This window comes from Setaria viridis, chromosome 9 (genome assembly GCF_005286985.2).
Source record: "Setaria viridis chromosome 9, Setaria_viridis_v4.0, whole genome shotgun sequence".
Taxonomy (NCBI): Eukaryota; Viridiplantae; Streptophyta; class Magnoliopsida; order Poales; family Poaceae; genus Setaria; species Setaria viridis.
Window position 1 is genome coordinate 44,009,453 of NC_048271.2, and position 21,878 is coordinate 44,031,330.

Sequence of the window (21,878 nt, forward strand, 5' to 3'; positions counted from 1 at the left end):
ACAAGTTTATGGACAAAAAATGCACTTTCGGAGTTCATAGACGTAAGTGACACTTCCTTACATATTGATGGACCTGTCGAGGATAGATGCCCAGCACACGCAAGGAAGGAAGAATACGGACTTCTACTAAGATTTTTCTGTAATCATACTAGGATTCATACCATGTAAACCTACTAGGACTCTTCTTGTAAAATCCCGCCCTTTGAGTATATAAAGAAGGGCAGGGTACCTGGAGCGGCAGCTTAGACCAGCAGAGCTCAGAACCATCATCAATAGCCAACAATCAGGCTACACAACACTCAAACGCAGAGCGCAATATACAACACCCGAAACAGGACGTAGGGTACTACGCTACTCTGGCGGCCCGAACCTGTATAAATCAATGTCTTGTATCCTCGCTTCTACCTTCAAGTTTCAGGTCTGATGATTCCCCACCAACCAATTTATTACTTCGAGATACTCCTTCTTAGGTTGCCGGGTATAAAACACCGATAAGACCTTCGGAGCATTTTACTCAATAGCTATTACTGTGTTTTTTATAACTTGTTCGAGCTCGAGTATATAGTAAACCTGAGTCAAGCTGGGGGCTGTGCCGAAGCTTAGCAATCAAGTTGTTCGTCTAATCTTGTGTAGCGAGCTTTACTCGAGTCCAACTCGAGCAATATGTTCACGTATTTTAATCGTGCAGTACTACTAGGTAATGTGGTTATTGAAATCAGGAAGAATAGTCAACCTGGCCGAGCGAAAACTTGAGGTTCAGTCAAGCTCTTCCCTTAGCTGTAAGCTTCAATCTAGTACAAGGCTCTGTTGGGCTTAAAGCCAACAAAGTGACCATAACTGGTGTCCCCGGTTTGAGAAAAAAAAATGTATAAAGGCATGATTAGCAATACAACCATCCAGGTTGTACAAAATTTGGTTACGCACCTTACTACCCACTCGATGTGACTTAGGGGGTGTTTGATACAAGTACTAAACTTTAGGAGGGTCACATCGGATGTTCGGACGCTAATTAGGAGGATTAAACATGAGCTAATTATAAAACTAACTGCAGAACCCTATACTAATTCGCGAGACGAATCTATTAAGCCTAATTAATCCATCATTAGCAAATGATTACTGTAGCACCACATTGTCAAATCATGGACTAATTAAGCTTAATAGATTCATCTCGCGAATTAAACTCCATCTGTGCAATTAGTTTTGTAATTAGACTATATTTAATACTCCTAATTAGTATCCAAACATCCGATGTGACAGCTCCTAAACTAAGGGTGTTTCGGTGTTTGGATCCCCGGCTAAACTTTAGCCCCTGTCACATCAAATGTTTAGACACTAATTAACTAATTACAAAACCAATTTCACAACTCCTAGGTTAAATCGCGAGATGAATCTACTAAGCCTAATTAGTCCATAATTTGACAATATGGTGCTACAGTAAACATTCGGTAATGGTGGATTAATTAGGTTTAATAGATTCGTCTCGCGATTTAGCCTAGGGGTTTTGCAATTAGTTTTGTAATTAGCTCATATTTAGTTCTCCTAATTAGCATCCGAATATCCGACGTGACACGCACTAAACTTTAGTTTCAAGATCAAACACCCCTTAATACGAATGTCTACTCTTTTTTAATGATACCTTGGTACGCTGACGGAGTGTGTGCGGTGATTTTGACACCTCAAAATCAGTCGTACTAGTATTTTCTAGACATTTAAATTGGTATGGTTGAGAATAGTTAACTAGTTATATTACTCTCATTTTAATATTGATGATTAACCCTGCCCTTATAAACACCTACAAATACACGTAAATGTTAATTTTAGTATTTTACCATAATAATTACTTAGTTACTTCTAATCGTAAATTAACAAGGGTTTTTTTACTCTGATTTGAAAATTGAATGCACGGAAGTTGTAATTCTTTTATACCACACAAGTTATTGCTGATATATATTTTTTTAAATCTGATGAGTTGTTGCAATGAAAAAAGTTGACAGAAAAACAGTGTCTCGTTAAACTCCAAGTCTCCAACCAAGACCCAAACCCCCAGACAACCCATCCAACGGCCGAGCACCCCTGCCCCGCTGAACCAACGGCGCGATGGGACACCGCGCCCCTTCCTCCTCCCCAGTATAAATTTCTCCAACTGCAAGCCCTAGCGCTAAAACCCTTGCGGCGGCTACCTCCCTTTTCCCCACCCCGCCCCCTCTCGTCTCGCCGGCCGCCGCCGCAGGCGAAACCCCTCTTGTCCCCGCCCTCTCCACCACCGAATCTCCACAGGTTCGACGGATTCTGGCGTCTCAGCAGCCCGATTGGGTTCACGCATGCTTTCCTCGATCTGATTTGGTTCGGTGGGCGTGCGTTTGATGCAGGTTACGGGAGGGGTATTTGGTTTGTATCAGCTGAGATAGTCGCAGGTTACTGATTCTAGGAGGATATGTTGGTGCTATTCGAGACCCCCGCGGGGTTCGCCCTCTTCAAGGTGCTCGACGAGGGGAAGCTCGACAAGGTCGAGGTGAGCGGTTGCTGCTGCCGCTGCTTCAATTTCTAAGTCTACTTTTGATTGGGTTTCCTTAATTTGGTCTGCTCCGCGCTTGATTATTCTAACAGTACTATGTCTTCTATTTATGCTTGTAGGATCTATGGAAGGAGTTCACAACATCCGACTCGGCGAGAAGGGTTAGTGATTCTATTGTTAACCTTCAAAGTGCAAACGAGTTTTCCTTTTATTAAGGCACATTATGACATTGTGCCCTTGTGTTTTTGAAGTAATGATCTCAATGTAACTCTTTTACCCTGGCGGAACACTGGATTTCGCCATTACAAATATGGGTAGCTAGCTGAATACGTTCCAGAATGTGTTTTTTTTTTGTAAGCTACTCCCTCTGTTCTAAAATACATGTAGTTCCGACAGGAGGATTTTGCCTGGAGTTAGTTCAGTTGTTTTGTCGGAATCGACAAGTTATTGAGACTAGAGGTAGTGTTTTGAACATATCAACTTTAAGCCGCAAAGTGCCTAGAGAATACCCTTATTCCTGCACTTCTTTTTCTCTCAAGGAACATGTTATATGCACATAATGGGTCAAGGTGGTAATAATGCATATCACCTCTAACAGACTCCCCATAAGATTGTTTTGTCTGTGCATGTACCAACATAATACTGGGTTTTTTTTCAAATGCAAAATACTTAATCAACTTTTATGGTATTTATGATATTGTCTACCGTTTTTTCTTAAAAATGCAAAATACTTATTCAGCTTTTATGGTATTTATGATATTGTCTCCCGTTATATTCTTTGTGTTTATACATCCAGTTTTCTTTTTCTGACTAGTAGTTATGAACTTCTGTGTAGGTGGTTGAGCTTAAGGCTTTCAACAAGTTTGAGAACACATCTGACGCTCTGTCTGCTGCGACCCTGATTATTGATGGCAAGCCTAGCAAGGGTCTGCGCAAGTTCTTGCAGAAGCACTGTGAGGGTGAAACATTAGCTGTTGCTGATTCCAAGCTTGGAAATGCTATAAAGGAAAAGCTGGTCGGTGGTGTTCCTCGGTTTTTAATTTGTTTGTAGAATGACTGGCCCTCCTTACAGTATTGTTGCGCTCATGCAGAAAATTGACTGCCTTCACAATAGTGCTGTGATGGAGCTGATGAGAGGGCTGAGAAATCAGCTCACTGAGCTTATAACTGGGCTGGGTGCACAAGAACTTGGTCCGATGAGCCTGGGACTGTCCCACAGCCTGTCTAGGTATAAGCTGAAGTTCAGTCCCGAGAAGGTGAGTCCGATATGTGCTCACTTTCTGGCTTTTTTTATTGCCCCATCACTTGCTGCTTCACATGAACATGGATACTGTATCCGTGTGTTTTACTCTTTTGTTGCCCTTTGGTGCTATATCTTTGCAACATTCATAACATCTTTTGTGTTGGCTAGTTACGGTTGTTGTTTGTGAATTACCCATTTGGAATCGTGTAAGTGAGATGACCACCATTGTTTTTGTTCCACAGGTTGATACCATGATCATTCAGGCCATTGGCTTATTGGATGATCTTGACAAAGAGCTTAACACTTATGCTATGAGGGTTCGTGAATGGTATGGTTGGCACTTTCCTGAGCTCACTAAAATAGTCACAGATAACATACAGTATGCAAAAGTTGTGAAGATGATGGGCGACAGAGCTAATGCAGTCAACCTTGATTTCTCTGAGGTAAATGAGTGGACATTTCTCAATGTTATTTACATGCCTATGAAGCAAACTGCTTAGTAATAGCTCTGTTGTTCACAGATACTGTCAGATGAAGAGGTGGAAGCACAGATAAAGGAGGCGGCAGTAATATCCATGGGAACAGAAGTTAGCGACCTTGACTTGTTAAATATCAGAGAGCTATGTGATCAAGTGTTGGCTCTTTCTGAGTACAGAGCCCAGCTGTTTGACTATTTAAAAAGCAGGATGAACACTATTGCTCCCAATCTGACCGCACTGGTGGGTGAATTAGTTGGTGCTCGCCTTATTGCGCACGGTGGCAGTTTGGTAAATTTAGCCAAGCAGCCTGGTAGCACAATCCAGATACTCGGTGCAGAGAAGGTGCGTACTATTTGTGGATGATTTCGAAAACGGTTTTTCATTCGTTGTTCTTTTTCTGTCTGTGATCCTGCTCTTCTAAATGTGCGTCGACAGCGTATATCAGTAAGACACACGAAATTGTGCCCTCTTTTTTTGATATCCTAATTCGTAGTGACATCAATCGGTGGCATGAATTGAGATTATTTCTTTTTGTTGTCTGCTAGAATTGGTTTCTCTACTAAGCAACTGAAAATTGTATTCTGTCCAGGCTTTATTCAGAGCTCTAAAGACGAAGCATGCTACACCTAAGTACGGCCTCATCTACCATGCATCCTTAATTGGCAAGGCATCTCAAAAGCACAAGGGAAAGATCTCTCGTTCTCTTGCTGCGAAAACTGCTCTTGCCATACGGTGTGATGCCCTTGGTGATGGTGAGGACAACTCCATTGGCACTGAGAGTCGACTCAAGGTATCTGCACTGTCGAAAACAATTTTAGTTTTTATAATACAAACAATAGATTGTCTTCTGACATAAGTGAGAATTGAACAGCTTGAGACACGGCTTCAAGTTCTGGAGAACAAAGAATTTGGGAAATCTGCTGGTTCCACAAAGGGAAAGCCTAAGATAGAAGTGTATGAAAAGGACCGGAAGAAGGGAGCTGGGGCTTTAATTACTCCTGCTAAGGTAAGCTTTGTCATGGTTCTGTTTCCTTGAAAAATATGATAAGAAACCTTTTATTTAACGGACAGTTGCTTACTCTTCACTGCCATCTTGGTCAATACAATGGACTGTTCTAGTACTGGATTGCTTTATTGTTAGCGAAAAAGATCCCATTGGTGTATCCTTACGTGAACACCTTTTTTGTTGCCATTGTTTTTTTTTTGGGGGGGGGGGGGGGTGTTTGAGTTCTAAAAGTCATTTTGACTGATGTTTTGCTTTTGTTTTAGACATACAACCCTGCCACTGATGTCGTACTAGGACAATCCACTGAAGAAACACCAAAGAAGTCAGAATTGGCTTCAAAGAAGAGGAAACATCATGAGGCGGAGGCTGCACAGACAACAGAGCCTGCAGCGGAAGCAATCCAGGAGGATGGTGATCAGGAGAGGAAGAAAAAGAAGAAGAAGGACAAGGAAACCGAGGCGACTCCAGTGGCTGCTGCTGATGGTGAGAAGAAAAAGAAAAAGAAGTCCAAGGAGAGCGAGGAGCCTGCTGTGGCTGCCGCCGAAGGCGAGAAGAAGAAGAAAAAGAAGAAATCTGATGTGGATGGTGAGGATGTTGTACTGCAAACTGCAGAGTCTGGTAAGAAAGACAAGAAGAAAAAGAAGAAGAAGCACGCTGATGATGAGTGAGGCATTCACCGGAGAAGGGAGAGCCAAGGTGCCCAAGGTTGGGACTTGCTGTTCTGTAAAATGGATATTACAGGCTAGTAACCATGTTGAGATTTAGTTTTTTTTTTGGAACCCCGGTTTTCAAGTACTAGCTCGATCTGGACGATCGATGAAATTTAAATTTTGGTGCCGCTGTCTCAAATTACCATGATTGTTTATGAATCCAGATTGGTAACTAAGGTAGCTGAGAGATCCTTGAGTTTGTACGATAGTTTGCGCACCTCATCAGATTGAGATTGTACGATAGTTTGCGCGCCCCATCAGATTTGCGTTGGTAGTTTGCTGGAGGGACGCGGGTTTCTATTGCCTGACAACCGGCATCCCTGGAACTCTGGAAGGCTGTAACAGTTTGAAGTATTGTTCGCAGCAACAGCCTTGGTCAGTTGGTCTACAGCTGCTTGGCAACAGTTATCATGTTTAGCATGTGTTGTGCTAGAAGCGCAACACTGGTAGCAAACCTCCTACATGGTGTCCGAGATAATGTACCTAAACTCCAACTTGTGGTCGATTCGAATCAACAAAGAATCAACCAAAGAAAAGTTGGAAACTACCATGCATACCACTTACACCATTATAATCCCGGCCATTGCTGAGGAGCAGAGCATCAGTTGGTGAATAATTCCTCAATGTACCCAGTTCAGCAGGGTGCCTTTTTCTGGTGAAGCACAGCGGCAGTTGGTCCGAAAAGGTTGCATCAGCTGTTGCTGTCCAAGAGCTGGTGACACCAACAAACGAACAGGAAGATAGATGCTCGTGGTTCGCCTGTGACCTGCTCGGAAGTCTCTCGGGTAGGACTTCTCCAGTTCTCCTGTGGCCTAATTCCATAGATGTGGCTTCCTGGGAAGTCTCTCCGGTAGGACTTCTCTAGTTCTGTTTACATGACAGGGAACTGATCAGGGGGTAGGCACTGTCATGAAATGGTCTCTTGACTCAATTAGTTCTAGTTATTAATCTTCGGAGTGGAAGAAGGACGGAGACTCTCGAATGATAGACAATTGCTCTAGTGAATAACTCAAAAAATAGAAGAACATTAGATGGTAAAGGAAAGATCAATATATGTTCAAGGAAAAGTTTAAAGTGTCCTCAATGACTGCAACTTCTATTATTAGCCTAGTGGTTAGAGCACATGAGTAGCAGTAAGTTTAGATTCAACTCCCTATGGAGCAAATCAAAGGGTCTGATTTTTTTTTTAAAAAAAGGCTCCATCGCTGAGCAAACTACCTTCATTTGATGGCGCAAGTAGGGCTGCCTAGGTGGGTAGAACGGTGGTTCTTTGATCACCAAGTCCCCACCTGGACCTATGTCGTCGGCGACCTAGCCACTAATAGTCTCAATGCTACCTTCTATTATCATCGGGTTGCCCGACTTGCTCAAGCATTACTCACGTGGAACAAACACCTCCCCTTGGTGGCTGTATTTCCTCGGTAGTCTAGTTTTTTCGAGTATGCATGTGCTTCTTTGATTGGAATATCCTACATTCTAAGTTCCCTCTTGTCCACACCACTGGCGCACCTTACTGCTGACATCTTCGGTAGTTCTTTGGTCGCCAAGCCGACATAGCCCTATGTCATCATTGATCCTAGCTACTAGTGGTCTCCCAACCTTCGTGGATGATGATGCTACGTGCTATCACCATTAGGTTGGCCAACTCACTTAGAGGATGTTTGGGTACGAGGTGCTAAACTTTAGGAGGGTCACATTGGATGTTCGGATGCTAATCAGGAGGACTAAACATGAGTTAATTATAAAACTAACTGCAGAACCCCTATACTAATTCGCGAGACGAATCTATTAAGCCTAATTAATCCATCATTAGCACATGGTTACTGTAGCAGCACATTGTCAAATCATGGACTAATTAGACTTAATAGATTCGTCTCGCGAATTAGACTCCATCTATGCAATTAGTTTTGTAATTAGACTATATTTAATACTCCTAATTAGTATCAAACATCCGATGTGACAGGTACTAAAGTTTAGGGGTGTATCACACCCTTAAGCATTTCTCTTGCGCCACTGTTTTTATTATCCAACTCTAAAAGAGGTTCGAAGATGGCAATAATGAAGATAGAATGTAGAAATAATAAAATTTTGATTATTTTGTTTCATAAGAAAGTGAAAAATTATATACTCAAAACAAATGATCAAGAGCTTAGCTACGATCGTTTTCATGTCCTTTCCCTATGCCTTTTATTAATGGGGTTTTCTCTTATTTCTTCTTTACCTTTTACCTTTTAGTACTTGAATTCTGAGTGACTGGTTCCTGTACCAGGGGTACCCTCAGCAATGGGCTTAGGACGATCAGGCACCAAAAGGCTAAATGCCCAACAGTTGGAAGCATCCTGGAAACGGCTCAGACGATGTTGCGGCCCACCACCCGACCTCCCTTGGTCGGAAGCCAAGAGCCATCACTCGCCGGCTTAGCCAGCTCGGGGGCGGGGCCCGCAAGGGGCCCATAGCGCCTCACCTACTCCTTGACTCAGGAAGAACTACACCGTACGAGAGGCATTAAATGCGGGCGTGACCCTCCGGACCACCCCACGCAGGAGACATGACCGAACGAAGGGAGCCGGCCTTTAACCAGGAGGTCCGAGGGTAAGGCTACACCCTTCGGACCACCCAGGACGGCCTGCAGGACGAGGCCATGTGCGGCCGTACGCGCCCACATGCCCCGTCATCATCTTCGCTGTCAAGGAGACCCGTCAAGATCAAGGTCATGCCACCGCGCCAGACCCAGTATGATCCCGCAGGCGAGGTGGGACCCAGCGACAGACATCACGGTGAGGAGCGGCCGTAAGCGCACTAAAGAGGTCGGGAAAAGCCAGGACGAGCGGCACACCCCGTCCAGCCACTAATCAAGGTTCGCCCATTCATCAGCAGTACAGACGACAGCAACAGTTCCTGTCTCGTTCACCGCATGGAGTTGGTGGACGGGACGGGAGCACGCCACAGAGCAGGCTGGGCCGTGCATAAGTAGCCCATGCTGCATAGGAGCCATTGTACAAGACATGCTAGACCCTCGACCAGCCAAGGGGATAGGACAGGGAAGCCTCTTGGTGCAAGGAAAACCTGACCACGCAGCAACCCTCGACCTCTGAGGTCAGGACCCCCTCCATTTCTCAACGTTGTTACCCGATCCCTAGCCTATATAAAGGGAACCGGGCCTCCATTCACTATCTCTCGAATTCAACACATACACCCACACATCGCACAAACGCTTGCTTGCAAGCACCCTGTTGTAAGTCCAGTGCACTTGATCTAAGGAACATGACTCCTGCCGAAACTAGACATATGGATCTTCCCGAACCAGTATAACTCCTTATCTCTTGTGTGCTAGTCATCGGAAGTGAGGAGAGCGCGGCGTATAATCAGTAGTCGACGGAACGAAACACCGACAGTTGGCGCGCCCAGTAGGGGTAGTCGCACATCCCTTGCTAGCTTTTGATGGCCTCCTTCAGTCGTAGCGCTGGGGTGGCACCGCCCCGGGTGACACCATTCGTTTCGGGAGCCTCGAGTTTGCTGTCAATACTGTGTCGAGTTGCAGCTCGTCTCCAGTTTTCTTCCGACCCAGGCATTCCATTTTAGAAGCCTATACTTCGTCGTCGACCAGCTATGTCACCTACACCTCCTCGAGGAGGGGTTCCCTATCCAGCCTGAGCTGGAGGGGGTGCCACCAAGTGGCGCCTCCACCGCATTGCCCATCAATGGTGACACCTTAGCGCGTCAGATCGATGTACACCTCGGGGCGGACCTCGAGCCCAAGGCCTGCCAGTGCACCTTCTATGCACTACCCAACATCTTCACCTAACTCTCGGGGGAGGCCCCCCGGAGAGTGAGTTCTGGGACCCTACGGTTCAGCTACTGTATGGTCTCCGGGACACAGCCTAGCTCTTCCAGATGGACCTTGAGCACAGGCTCTGCCCTAACCCCACAAACCACACGATCATGGGTGCGGCGGAGTACGCGCCGACGTCCTTCCACGACCTCATGGAGATCCACTCCAGGAGCAGCTCCTCATCGGAGGTGGACCTCATCCACCATGATAACATGTTGAGGAAGTGCTTCATGGTGGAGCTCGCTGAGCATACCCCTTCTGACAGGCAGCATGCGCAGCCGATCCAGCGCACGCCGGAGGAGAGCGAGGTGTACCTTTGCAAAAAAGTGGAACGCCTTGCCGCCGAAGCAGCGGAGCTCGACAGCAAGCACACCTAGCTGGAGCACGAGCGCGTCAAGCTCGGCAAGCAGCATGGAGAACAGGAGGCCGGAGCGGCCTGCGACCGTTCCCGTCATGTGCATGAGCAAATTATGCATGACGAAGACGGAGTCCACCGCTTCGTTCATGCCAGCCAAAACATAGCCGCCACGGCAATGATTCTGCGCTCAATCCCTGAGCTGCAGGACCCCGAGAGCTTGCACATCCATTGCGAGCTTAAGGGTTTGCTCGAGACCACGGCGGTCCAGCAAGCGGAGAGCTCCCTCCAATGGAGACAATAAGCTAGAAGCAGCCACCGAGCATGTAGCGTGGGCGGCCTGTAGGGTTCCCATGTGCCCATCGCACCCGTAGGTGCCCAGTAGGAAGCTGGCCAACCCGCAGCAGGGGCGTTAGCACCACGACGCCCTGCGGCCTCGACGCACGCCGCACGATCCAGGCACGGCGCCGCGAATGCGTGGAGTCCGACAGATAGTGTCATCACAACAGCGACGACCACCGCGACCGATACTACGAGCGCTCCTGCTATCCGACCCTGGATGACCCGAGCCCGAAGGCGTTTGGGAGGAGGATACACTCCATGCCCTTCCTTGAGCGCTTCCATGCCCCGACCAACATCAGCAAGTACGCTGGGGACACAAACCCCAGCGTCTGGCTGGAGGATTACTGGCTCGCCTGCTAAGCCGATGGCGCCAACGATGATGACTTCATCATCAAGTACCTGTTGATCTGCCTCACAATTCGGCTCGGGCTTGGCTCAAATATCTCTAGCCGGACTGCATCCACAGCTGGTCCGACCTCCGCCGGATTTTCATCGGCAACTTCAAGGGTACGTACAACAGACCCGGCAACTCTTGGGACCTCAAGAGCTGCAAGCAGAAGCAGGGGGAAAAGCTCTGCGAATACATCTACTATTTCTCCCGGTAATGCAACGAGCTACCCGACGTGGTTTAGGCCGACATGATCGGGGCATTTATCTTGGGGACCACCAGCGAGACCCTCGTCCACAAGCTCGGGTGCGCCAAGCCCCGCTCCAGCAAGGAGCTGCTGGACATCGCCACCAACCACGCCTTTGAAGAGGAGGTGGTGGTCGGATCTTATATAAGGGGAAGGGTGCCATCAGGCATGATGGCGAGGGAGGAGGTGGCCCCTCCTGCCATGACGACAAGAAAAAGAAGAACAAGGAGCGCCACGAGGGTAAGCTCGTGACAACCACCGACCACCCCGGCAAGTAGCAGAAGGGGGGAAGCCTACCCCCGACCATTTTGAGAATATGCTTGAGGGATCGTGCCCGAACCATGGCTACCTTGTGAAGCACCTCTACAAGGACTGCGACCTCATGAAGCGCTACCTGAGGGGCGACCTCAAGGTCGGCGCTAAGGGGAAGCATCCACCTGATGTCGACGTCAACGCCGGGGAGGAGGAAACCTCATGATCTTCAGTGGCTTGGACTTCTTCGGGAGTTGCAAGAGGAAGAACACGGCTAGGCAAGTATTAAGTGCTGATCCCGTCGTCCCGACCTTCCTTAAGTGGTCGGATATAGCGATTATCTTTGACAGGATGGATTACCCCGACCACATAGGGGTGCTTGGGAGGCTTCCTCTCTTGGTGGCCCCGATCATCACCAATTCTTGCCTGTCCAAGGTCCTCATGGACGGGGGCTCCATCCTCAACATCATGTACATAGCCATCCTGGACGAGATGAAGATCCCGAGGTCGGAGCTCCAACCAACTGGGGCACCCTTCCACAGGGTCATCGTGGGGAAGCAGGCGGTTCCGCTAGGGCGGATTGACATGCCCGTCACATTTAGCACCCGCGCCAACTTATGCACTGAGATCCTCACCTTTGAAGTGGTCGACTTCGAAGGGTCCTACCACGCGATCTTCGGAAGGCCATGCTACGTCAAGTTTATGGTGACCCCGAACTACACCTACCTCAAGCTCAAAATTCCCAAGCCCCACGGCGTGATCACGATCAGCGCCAACCACGAGTTCACACTCCTTTGCGATGTGAAGAATTGTAAGCTAGCGACGCATACCATCCGCTCCCTCGAGTTCTTCGAGATCCAGCAAATCACGCAAGAGGTCGCCTCGGACTCCAACAAGGCTTCGACCTTGGGAGCCTTCAAGCCTACGGAGGACGCCAAGGTGATCCAGTTTGACCCAGAGGACTCCAACAAGGTGGTGTGGATCGGCACCGCGCTGTCTACCAAATAGGAAGACAAGCTTGTCGACTTCCTTCACGAAAATTGGGACATCTTCGCATGGAAGCCCTCTGACATGCCGGGTATCCTGAGGAAAGTCGTTGAGCACACCCTTGACATTAGGCCAGACGCCTGACCCGTGAAGCAGCGCCTGCGCCGCTTCGACAACGAGAAGCGGAAGGCTATTGGCGAAGAGATCGCTTGGCTCTTAACAGCTGGGTTTATCAAAGAGGTCTTCCACCTTGAGTAGCTGGCCAACCCCATGCTAGTGAAGAAGAATGGCTCATGGTGCATGTATGTGGACTACACAAGCCTAAACAAGGTGTGCCCCAAGGTACCATACTTATTGCCTCGCATCAACCAGGTGGTCGACTCGACTACTGGGTGTGAGGTCCTTTGCTTCCTCGACGCATACTCAAGCTACCACCAGATCGCGATGAAGGAATCACACCAGCTGACGACCTCTTTCATCACTCCGTTTGGCGTGTACTTTTATGTCACGATGCTGTCGGGCTCAAGAACACGGGCTCCACGTACCATAGGTGCATAAACCACTGCCTCGACCACCTGGTCAGGGATATAGTGGAGGTCTACATTGATGACATCATCGTCAAATCCCGCAAGACTGAGCAGCTCATCACCAACCTAAGAGACACATTTGAGTGCCTCCGCCACTACAACATCAAACTCAACCTGGAGAAATGTGCCTTCGAGGTGCCCAAGGGCAAGCTCTTGGGCTTCATCGTTTCCGAGCGTGGCATCGAGGCTAACCCGGAGAAGATCGCCACCATCAGAAACTTGGGGCCGATCACCAATCTCAAGGGCACTCAGAAGCTAATAGGATGCCTGGCCTCCTTGAGTCGCTTCATGCAGCGGCTCGGAGAGCGTGGCATGCCTCTATACAAGCTCTTGAAGAAATTCGTCCAGTTCCACTGGAACAAAGAGGCGCAAGAGGCCTTCACCAAGCTCCAAGCCTCTTTTGCCTCACCTCCGACCTTGGTCTCGCCGACCCTAGAAGAGCCCCTGCTGCTCTACATTGCCGCGACCACACAAGTGGTCAGCGCGACGCTCATCGTGGAGCGCGAGGAGCCTGAGCACGCCCTCAATGTGCAGAGGTCGGTATACTTCATCCGCGAAGTACTATCCTACATGAAGGTACACTACCCTCAAATCCAAAAGATGATTTCCTCCACCTTGATTTCGAAGCAGAAACTCCTCCACTACTTTGAGAGACACCCGATCATGGTGGTAGCGTCGGCACCACTCGGGGGAATCATCCAGATTCGTGACGCCTCTGGTCGCATAGCCAAATGGGCAATAGAGCTCATGAGCTACCAGATCATCTATGTGCCAAGGAATGCGATCAAGTCGCAGGTCCTTGCCAACTTCATCGCAGAATGGACAAAGACCTAGACCCTACCATCCCCGACCAGTCATGAGTACTGGGCGATGTACTTTGATGGGTCGATCATGGTGGGAAGCGTAGGGGCTCGTGCTGTGCTCACCTCCCCAAAGGGCGATCGCCTCGAGTATGCGATCTGCCTCCACTTCCCTGCCACTAACAACATGGTGGAATACGAGGCCCTCATCCGATCCATGGCCTCAAGATCGCCTCCGAGCTAGACACTCGCTGCATCTACATCAGGGGTGACTCGGAGCTGGTCGTCGACCAGGTCATGAAAGAAGCCTTGTGTCCCGATTAGAAGATGATCACCTACTACAACGAGGTGTGAAAGCTTGAGGAGAAGTTCGACGACCTCAAGCTTCACCATGTCCTCAGCCATGATAACCTCACCACCGATTTCTTAGCGAAGCTCGTGTCGAACCGCGAGCATGCCCTGCTAGGAGTCTTCGACAACGATGCCCACGAGCTGTTGATCAAGCTCGCCAAGGCACCCACCCCTGCGCTCGATGCAAGCCACCCCGAGCCGGCAGCGGAGCTAGCCGCAGGGGCCAAGATGGGCGCCCCCAACCTCAAGGTCGTGGCGCTTGAGCCAAGCTGGACCATGCCCTTCCTCAACTACCTATTGCGGGACACCCTCCCCACAGACGCCAATAAGGCGCGCCGCCTCGTGAGACACATGAAGGCCTCTATGGTCGACTGGGAGGAGCTCTACAAGTGTAGCCCATCAGGTATCCTCCAAAAGTCCATTCCCACTGACCAGGGGCGGGAGCTACTTCTGAAGAAACATGTTGGCATCTGCGGCTACCACGCGGCCCCGAGTTCCGATAAGGCTTCTACTGGCCCATGGTGGTGGCAGACGCCCAGCAGATCATTTGCTCCTGCGAAGGGTGCCAATACTACATGCGGCCGACGCACGTGCCGGCTCAAGAGCTGCAGACCATCCTGATCATATGGCCCTTTGCAGTGTGGGGCCTTGACCTGGTCGGGCCCTTCAAAAGAGTGCCTGGGGACTACACCCACCTCCTCATAGCGGCAGACAAATTCACCAAATGGATCAAGGCGAAGCCCATCACCAAGGTCACATCGGCAGCCACGGTTGAGTTCTTCCTCAACATCATCTACAGCGGGCCCGAACTCCATCATCACTGACAACGACACGCAGTTCATGAGAAGGAAATTCCTGCGCTTCTACGATGAATACCACATCAGGGTCGACTTGGCCTTAGTGTCCTACCCACGCACCAACGGGCAGGTCAAGCGGACTAATGGCATGGTCTTGCAAGGCCTCAAGCCTCGCATCTTCGATGGGCTCAAGAAGTTCGCGGGGCGGTGGACACGTGAGGTACCCGCAGTGCTCTGGAGCCTAAGGATGACCCCAAATAGGTCCACGGGTTTCACACCCTTCTTTGTGGTATACGGTGCGGAGGCTGCCCTCCCCACCAACCTCGACTACGGGGCGCCACGTGTCAAAGCGTACGATGAGTCAAGGTCGGAGGAGGCCCGCCAGGATGCGCTTGACCAGCTCGACGAGACGCGAGATGTGGTGCTCCTCCAATCTGCCAAGTACCAACAAGCCCTCCGACGCTACCACAGCATGAACGTACGAGGCTGTGCCTTCTAGGTCATAGAGCTGGTCCTCCGAAGGGTCCAGACATCCCATGGCAAGCACAAGCTCACGCCACCATGGGCTCCTGGAACATCAAGTAGCTACGTCGCTTTAACCCTTAGATTTGTTATTTAAGTTTGTACAAATAGTTCGCACCATGCAATCAAAAGAAGCGTCATGCTCGATTAAGTTTGCGATTTTCTTTTTAACTCTCCTTACCGAGCACTTCACGCCATCCAATGAGGGCAATCGGTGCGACCTGCTCGTGGGGCCTACTTGCATGCATATCCATTCTTAGGCTCTACCTGTGAACACCTCCACGACCCCAACCCGCGTCACTCGACCGACCATGGCAAAACAAAGTCTTCTGCGGCCTAGCTCCCGGATTTCGTTGCGTAGGGAAAAGTGGCAAAGGCAAAGCATGTACAAAAAAGGAACCAAATTTTGAAGAAAATTTGCGACCTAAACACACCAAGTTCATTACAGGCCCGTGTGCCCGATGCCAAAACAAAAAAGAAACCTAATCTACCCCACAGGGGCTTCGGGAAGGGCTTCGCCTCGAATCACAGCTGGCGAGATCTGCCTGACTAGCTGTTGCATGCCAAGGGCCACCATCTTCGCGTGCTGTGTCAGCTCCTCGGAAGTACAGTTCCTCGCGTAGCCGCTCCCAATGGCAGCAAAGTCCACGTCGTCGTAGTGCGTGGCCCAAGGTGAAGGTCGTGGGGCACCGTGGTAGAGCGCTTCTGCAATTAGGTCATCCACCCAACAACAGGCAGCCCCGAGCCGCTCCGCAAGTGGGCCCTCTAGGGCTACACCCATGGATAGGTAGGCCCACAGCACCTCCGACACGCCTCGGAGCACCTCATGCTCCCCGGCCACCTCCTGCAAGCGGTTGCCGGTCATTGCCCGCTGCTCGGTGACTGTGGCGAGCTCGACGTGTAGACCTACATCAGCAACCACTCGAGTCAAGACCGGCATAAAACCAACAAGCCCATAAAGATAACCACGACAGGAGAAGGTAAGAGTGTACCATTGCAGGACTTCTGGAGGGTTTGGGCCTTGACGTCGATGGCCTGGCGTGCCTGCTCGGCTGCAGTGCACACATTCTCCGCCCCTTGCGTGGCACGCTCCAGTGCTGCCATGCGCGTCTCCATCTCCTTGGCTTGGCGAACGTGCTTGGTTGCTAGCTTCACTTCCTGGGAGGCGCGCTCCTGCACCTCCTTCCCCGCGGCCTTGGCTACCGAAGCCATCTCAATGGCAACAAGGAGGGCACGCTGCTTCGACTCCCGTGCCACCTCCGCCTCTGACTTGGCCACGTTGATTTTTCCCAAAGCCGCTCCACCTCGGAGCGTACACCCATCGACGCATCCAGCTCCTCCTCCAGCCTCCGCCGATCTTCGACCTCCTCCACCTGCGACTGATACGCGACAGGTAGGAATCGCGACTTCCTTGCAGAAGCATCCATTAGCTCCTAGACAAGGGGCACGCCACGACGGGAAACAAAACATCAGAAGGCTGGAAGCACCCAGGGGAAATCAATCTCAAGCAAGGGGGAGGGGTTGGATCTGATTACTGGCCCGCGCGAAAGGACCTCGCCATCAATCGCCCCGAAGGCATCGCTCACTGCCCCCATGGTCGCGTAGAGCAAGTCTTGGGCCTTGGTGAGCTCGTTGCGCACCCGGCGCCCATGCCCAAATGTGCTCCCCCACGACACCATTGCCTGGACGTCGTTGAGGGAGAACAACGCCTTGCTGGGTCGTCGGGAATGCTCCCAGGTGAGCTTGGGGCCTCCGCCCACCACGGGCGCTGCCCCGACCAATGCCTTCTGAAGTCGGGAGGAGTCAGGCGCGACCACCTCAGGCGGCACAGTCCACTCAGATGTCACCTCCCTACTTCCATCATTGGCGGACACTTCTGAGGACGAGGAGGCCACTAGGATCACCACCTCCGAGGCCACTGCCCCGGCTGCCCAAGCCTCTGCGGCCGCCGAGCTCTTGCCTTCCCCCTCTAAAGGAGTGGCGAAGGGCAGCGAGCCGATCGGTGGCGGAGGAGGGTAGGCCACCATGACGAGCGAGGCGACTGCTGGAGCGACTGAAGCTGTCGGCGTCGCCACACCAGTCCCCTCGCCGGTGGCCGGCGATAGCCGGAAGATCGGCCCCACAAAGCCCACCGACGTGGGCGACAATGCGAGATCAGGAATGAACTCCCTGTAACACGAAGCCGTAGATCAGCTGAGAATTCATACAAAAGCATGAAGCGGGCATGTGGCCTCAACTCAAAAAGGTTTGACCAAAAGTTAATCCCTATACCTATCAGATCGTCACAGAGGGAGGGGCGTCGTTCAAAGCTGCAAGGCCGGCAGCCCTAGCTGAGGGCAAGGTGGCAGCGACGGCAGGGCTGGGATGTCCCGGGCTACGACATCGCCTCAGGGGACACCCTCGGGGATATAACGCGCCGCCACCCAACCTACCGAAGGCTAGGAAGCCACGGTGGCATCCTTAGACTCCTGCAGAGGTGGGGCCATCGCCGAGCTCCTGCTAGCTCCAGGAGCCTCGTTCGAGCCCCCACCCGCTGAGGATGCACTTTCCGTGATCGGTTGGCGGTCACCACCCTCTGAGCCCGACCTGCCATCGGGAGAAGGGAGGGACACCAACCTCCATGCCGTGCTGGGCAGAGCGTCGGGCGGCGGTGGCAGCATCTGCTCGGTGGCTCCCGAATCGCGACCATGGCCGGTGGGGAACCACAATCTCCCGAAGTGATGGCCATCCGAGCGCTGGGAAGGCCGATCGACTCCTTAGCTGGAGTGGGCTCAAGCATGCTTCCTATTCGTTTCAGCACCCAAGCTGTCGGCGGCCCGTTTCTAAGACGCACGGTCTTGTGCCCGGGCTGCGCTCCCCCTTCCTCCGCTCCAATCCCGACCTCCCCATCATCAAAGGTCAGGGGCATGGGGTTAGGAAGGCCAACCTGAAGACCATGAGAAGGCTTTGGGTCAGATGGGAAGTCGAGGACGGGTGCGTCCTCGCTCTCATCCTCGTCCTCGTCCTCCTCCTCCTCATCCTCATTCGACAGCAACCTTGAGTTGTGGCACCTCATGCTCTCGCGAATTTTCTCCTCCCAAGCATGAACGTCCCTGTCACGTTTGCGCCGCCGCTCTTGAGCAGCATGGAGTTCGACGGCGGCCCGTTCGGCATCCCCGGGGTTACCGTCCGGGTTGTGAAACCTGGACACTGGCCGCCCGAGCCCCTGCGCACCAACAACAGCTCGAGCCTCCATGCGCTCGCAAGAAAATATGGGGAATGGAAAGAGAAGAGTTCAGAAACTCACTAGGAAAAGAGGGAAATCCCTCGAGAAGGCCCTCGGGTGCCCCATTAGGGCCGAGGGCACCGGCTCTCGAATGTCGATTAGCTCCCGCGCCTATGCTGAAATCTCATGGTTGGGGAGGCTTTTCGGGTGTTCCCGTGAGTTGTCCGTCACCCCGAAGTCATCCGCTGCTCGATGAAGGTCCAAACGACCCCCACACAATTCACACTGGCTCATGCCTGCCCCTCCAACACCTCGATGATTTGGTCGACCTTCTTCTTGTGCTTATCCGGGCAGCCCTACCTCCACGACTCCCACCATACAGGGCGCCCGCCGGTGAATGTTGACAAATTTCCGATGCCCTCTTCAAAGTCGTTGTCGTCGTCACCGATGTAGAACCAATCGCCATGCCAGCCCCAATTGGAGTCATACGCCTTGATCTTTGAGTACTTGTCCTCGTACCCGAGGTGCATCTAGATGGAGGCGCCGCCAAGCGGCGCGAGCTCGTCATCACCAGAGCTCATCTTCCGCTACCGAACCTCAAACATCCGATGGAAGAGCGAAGCATGGGGAGTGATGCCGAGGAATCCCTCGCACACCGTCATGAAGCCAGCAAGCTTTAGCAACACATTGGGGTTGAAATGTTGTAGCTCAGTCCCGAGCTCGTGAAGGAAGCCCCGGAGGAAGGGGTACGCCGGTAGCCCGAAACCCCAGGGGTGGAACTCGAGGAAGGAGATGGTCTCCCCAGGCTTGGGTGGCGAGAACTGCTCCCCGCGGCGATGCGACACCCATCCTCCTCCTTCAATGGGAGGCAGCCCGCAGTGACCAAGTCTTGCAGTTTCACCTCCATCACCACCGAAGGAACCCACGAACCCATCGTTGGGGAAGAAGCAAAGGTGGCGGCGCTGGTTGACAGGAGGGAATGCATGCGAGCGGACTGCGGGACTCACCAGGTCACTCCCACAACTCCTCTCTCTCCTTTTTTCTCTCTCTCTTTTGCTCTCTTAGCTGCTCGAGCACGGCTACTAGGCACTGACCAGAGGAAGGACAGGTGAGAGGAAGAGTGGAGAGGAGAGGCGGTAGATTTAAGAGCGTATCCCTAGGGAGGCCAACCGCCCCCTTCGAGCAACTACACGAGGTGGTGGGCCCAGCCCCTACAGCGGTGCTGGAAACGTGCACATCAAAAGCACGACGTGCGCGCGTGGCTTGCACCGTCAAGGCGTGACAGGAGGTGACGGGGCGAGTGCCAGGTAGCACCTCAGCTTCCGTGTGATGACCCTTCAGCTGCTCCGCCCTGGTGGTTGGGCCAAGCCTAAGCAGCAGGCCAGGATACGAAGGCCGGCCCAACGAACAGGCTCGCGGCCATCATCAGGCCCAACTCAACCTAGAGCTTGGGACGGATGGACTGAGCGAGTCCTAGCGACTATGAGTCGGGACGCCATGTGGCCCACGACCTCCTCCTAAGGTTGAAAATGGATGGGTAAAATCCCATCCTAACCTGCCCTGTTTTCCACATCTAACCCACCCATTTTCATTTTTCTGGAAAAATCCGAGTTCGGGACGGGTCACGGGTTGACGGGCTGCGAGATCGGGATGGAAACAGGGGAGGCTCCATCCCGGTCGGATTCCTTGGGTCTCGTATTTGATCGGGATGGACTCGGATTTAACCCAAATTTGACAAAGATATGCAGCCCTTCAGCTAACTATAGCCTAACAGCTGAGGTCCGATATTAACCCTAACCTTATCCTTCACCCACACGACCGCGCCGCCCTCAGTCGCCCTCACCCGCGCCGCACAGCTGCCTCACACTCTCGCTTAAATCTCATCGGCTCTTGCCTTCCAGCCTGCCCGGTGGCCGCCTCGCGCCCCCACCGGCATCGACACGCCGTCGGCTACTCGGCTCCAGCACGTGCCGCCGTCTCCCACATGCGCTACCACCTGATAAGATGTCACGCTCTGGAACTGGAGCTGGAGAAGGAGCACGCCGTTTCGGCTTCATCTCCATGCCCCTGGAGAAGCACCTGGGTTTGGGAAGCATGTTGCCACTGCCACCCCGCAGCTGCAGCGACCACCGACCACCACCTTCTGTCAAAGGCAGCACCAGCGGCTTCATTTAAGGTACATCGTAGGCAGTAGCAGTCTAGCAGAGTATAATTAGCAATTAGTAGTAGCATATTAGCAGACTAGCAGTAGCAATTAGCAGCAGCAGACTACTTAGTACAATGTAACTTGAAGTCTCATTCATTATTCAGTAGCATGAATAAAGATGGTGAGCTGTGAAGAAATCTTGCAATTTGTGTAACTTGAAGTCTCATTCGTTATTCAGTAGCATGAATAAAGATGGTGAGCTATGAAGAAATCTTGCAATTTGTCGATGTCATGGTGAAATGGTGTTTGAATGTTTGATGACCTTCAGTTTTTAGAATTTGTGTCATTCTATGAACTGTATGTCTGTGTGACTGTGTTATTGTGTCTGAATTGTATGCCTGTGGACTTGTTGAATTGAGACATCTGTGCTATGTGGACTTATTTATGAAGTTGTGGTCTTATGAACATACGATTGTTTTGCTGTTGGGTGTTGGCTCTTGGCTATTGGCCTGTTGCTCACTTGTTGTTGGCCTGTTGCCTGAATGCCTGTTGCTGTGCTGGTCTCGTGACTTGTGAGATACAGTCACAGTCTCATAGACACAGGCACACAGTGCATGCACTGATGCACAGCAGCACGCCAGCACACGCGCAGCAACACCATGGCAACAATAGTACTTTTGTGCCGTGCGTGTCTAACTATGGTTAGTGTGGTCTGTGTGTCCCAACTAAAGTTCCCAGTTCCTGTCCGTTTCCGTCGAGTTTCTAGCCGTATTGGTTCATTTCCGTACACCCGTATAACCTGCTCCCGTTTCCGCTCCCGGCTATCCCGCTCCCGCTCCCGATGATGAAGTGCGGGAGCGAAAATGAGAGAAGGGTTTTCCTACCCATTTCTGTCTATTTTCATCGCTATCTCCTCCCACCATATCTGAGTCTTGATGAAAAGTTCGCTCTGGGTATTCCCCATGAGGGAAGGCAATGAGCCCTCTGACCTCGCACACAGGAGGTCGGGGACCAAACGGGCGGACCACCAGGATTAATGGCATGTCTCCCAGTGAGACAAAGCCAAACTTTCCTCAATCAGAAAGGCGATTGGGTCCCACTCAGATTGCCCAGC

The 21,878-nt window shown here is 51.4% G+C and overlaps 1 protein-coding gene across 1 annotated transcript; it reads left to right on the plus strand.

Moving 5' to 3' along the window:
- The first annotated feature begins 2,125 nt into the window (after positions 1 to 2,125).
- LOC117837411 (probable nucleolar protein 5-2) lies at positions 2,126 to 6,095 on the plus strand. Its single transcript, XM_034717030.2, has 10 exons — positions 2,126 to 2,277; positions 2,370 to 2,512; positions 2,635 to 2,676; positions 3,351 to 3,530; positions 3,607 to 3,771; positions 4,001 to 4,201; positions 4,280 to 4,579; positions 4,827 to 5,027; positions 5,109 to 5,243; positions 5,507 to 6,095. The coding sequence occupies exons 2-10, from the start codon at positions 2,435 to 2,437 to the stop codon at positions 5,909 to 5,911; spliced, it is 1,707 nt and encodes a 568-aa protein (XP_034572921.1). The 5' UTR covers positions 2,126 to 2,277; positions 2,370 to 2,434; the 3' UTR covers positions 5,912 to 6,095.
- Positions 6,096 to 21,878: the final 15,783 nt, after the last annotated feature.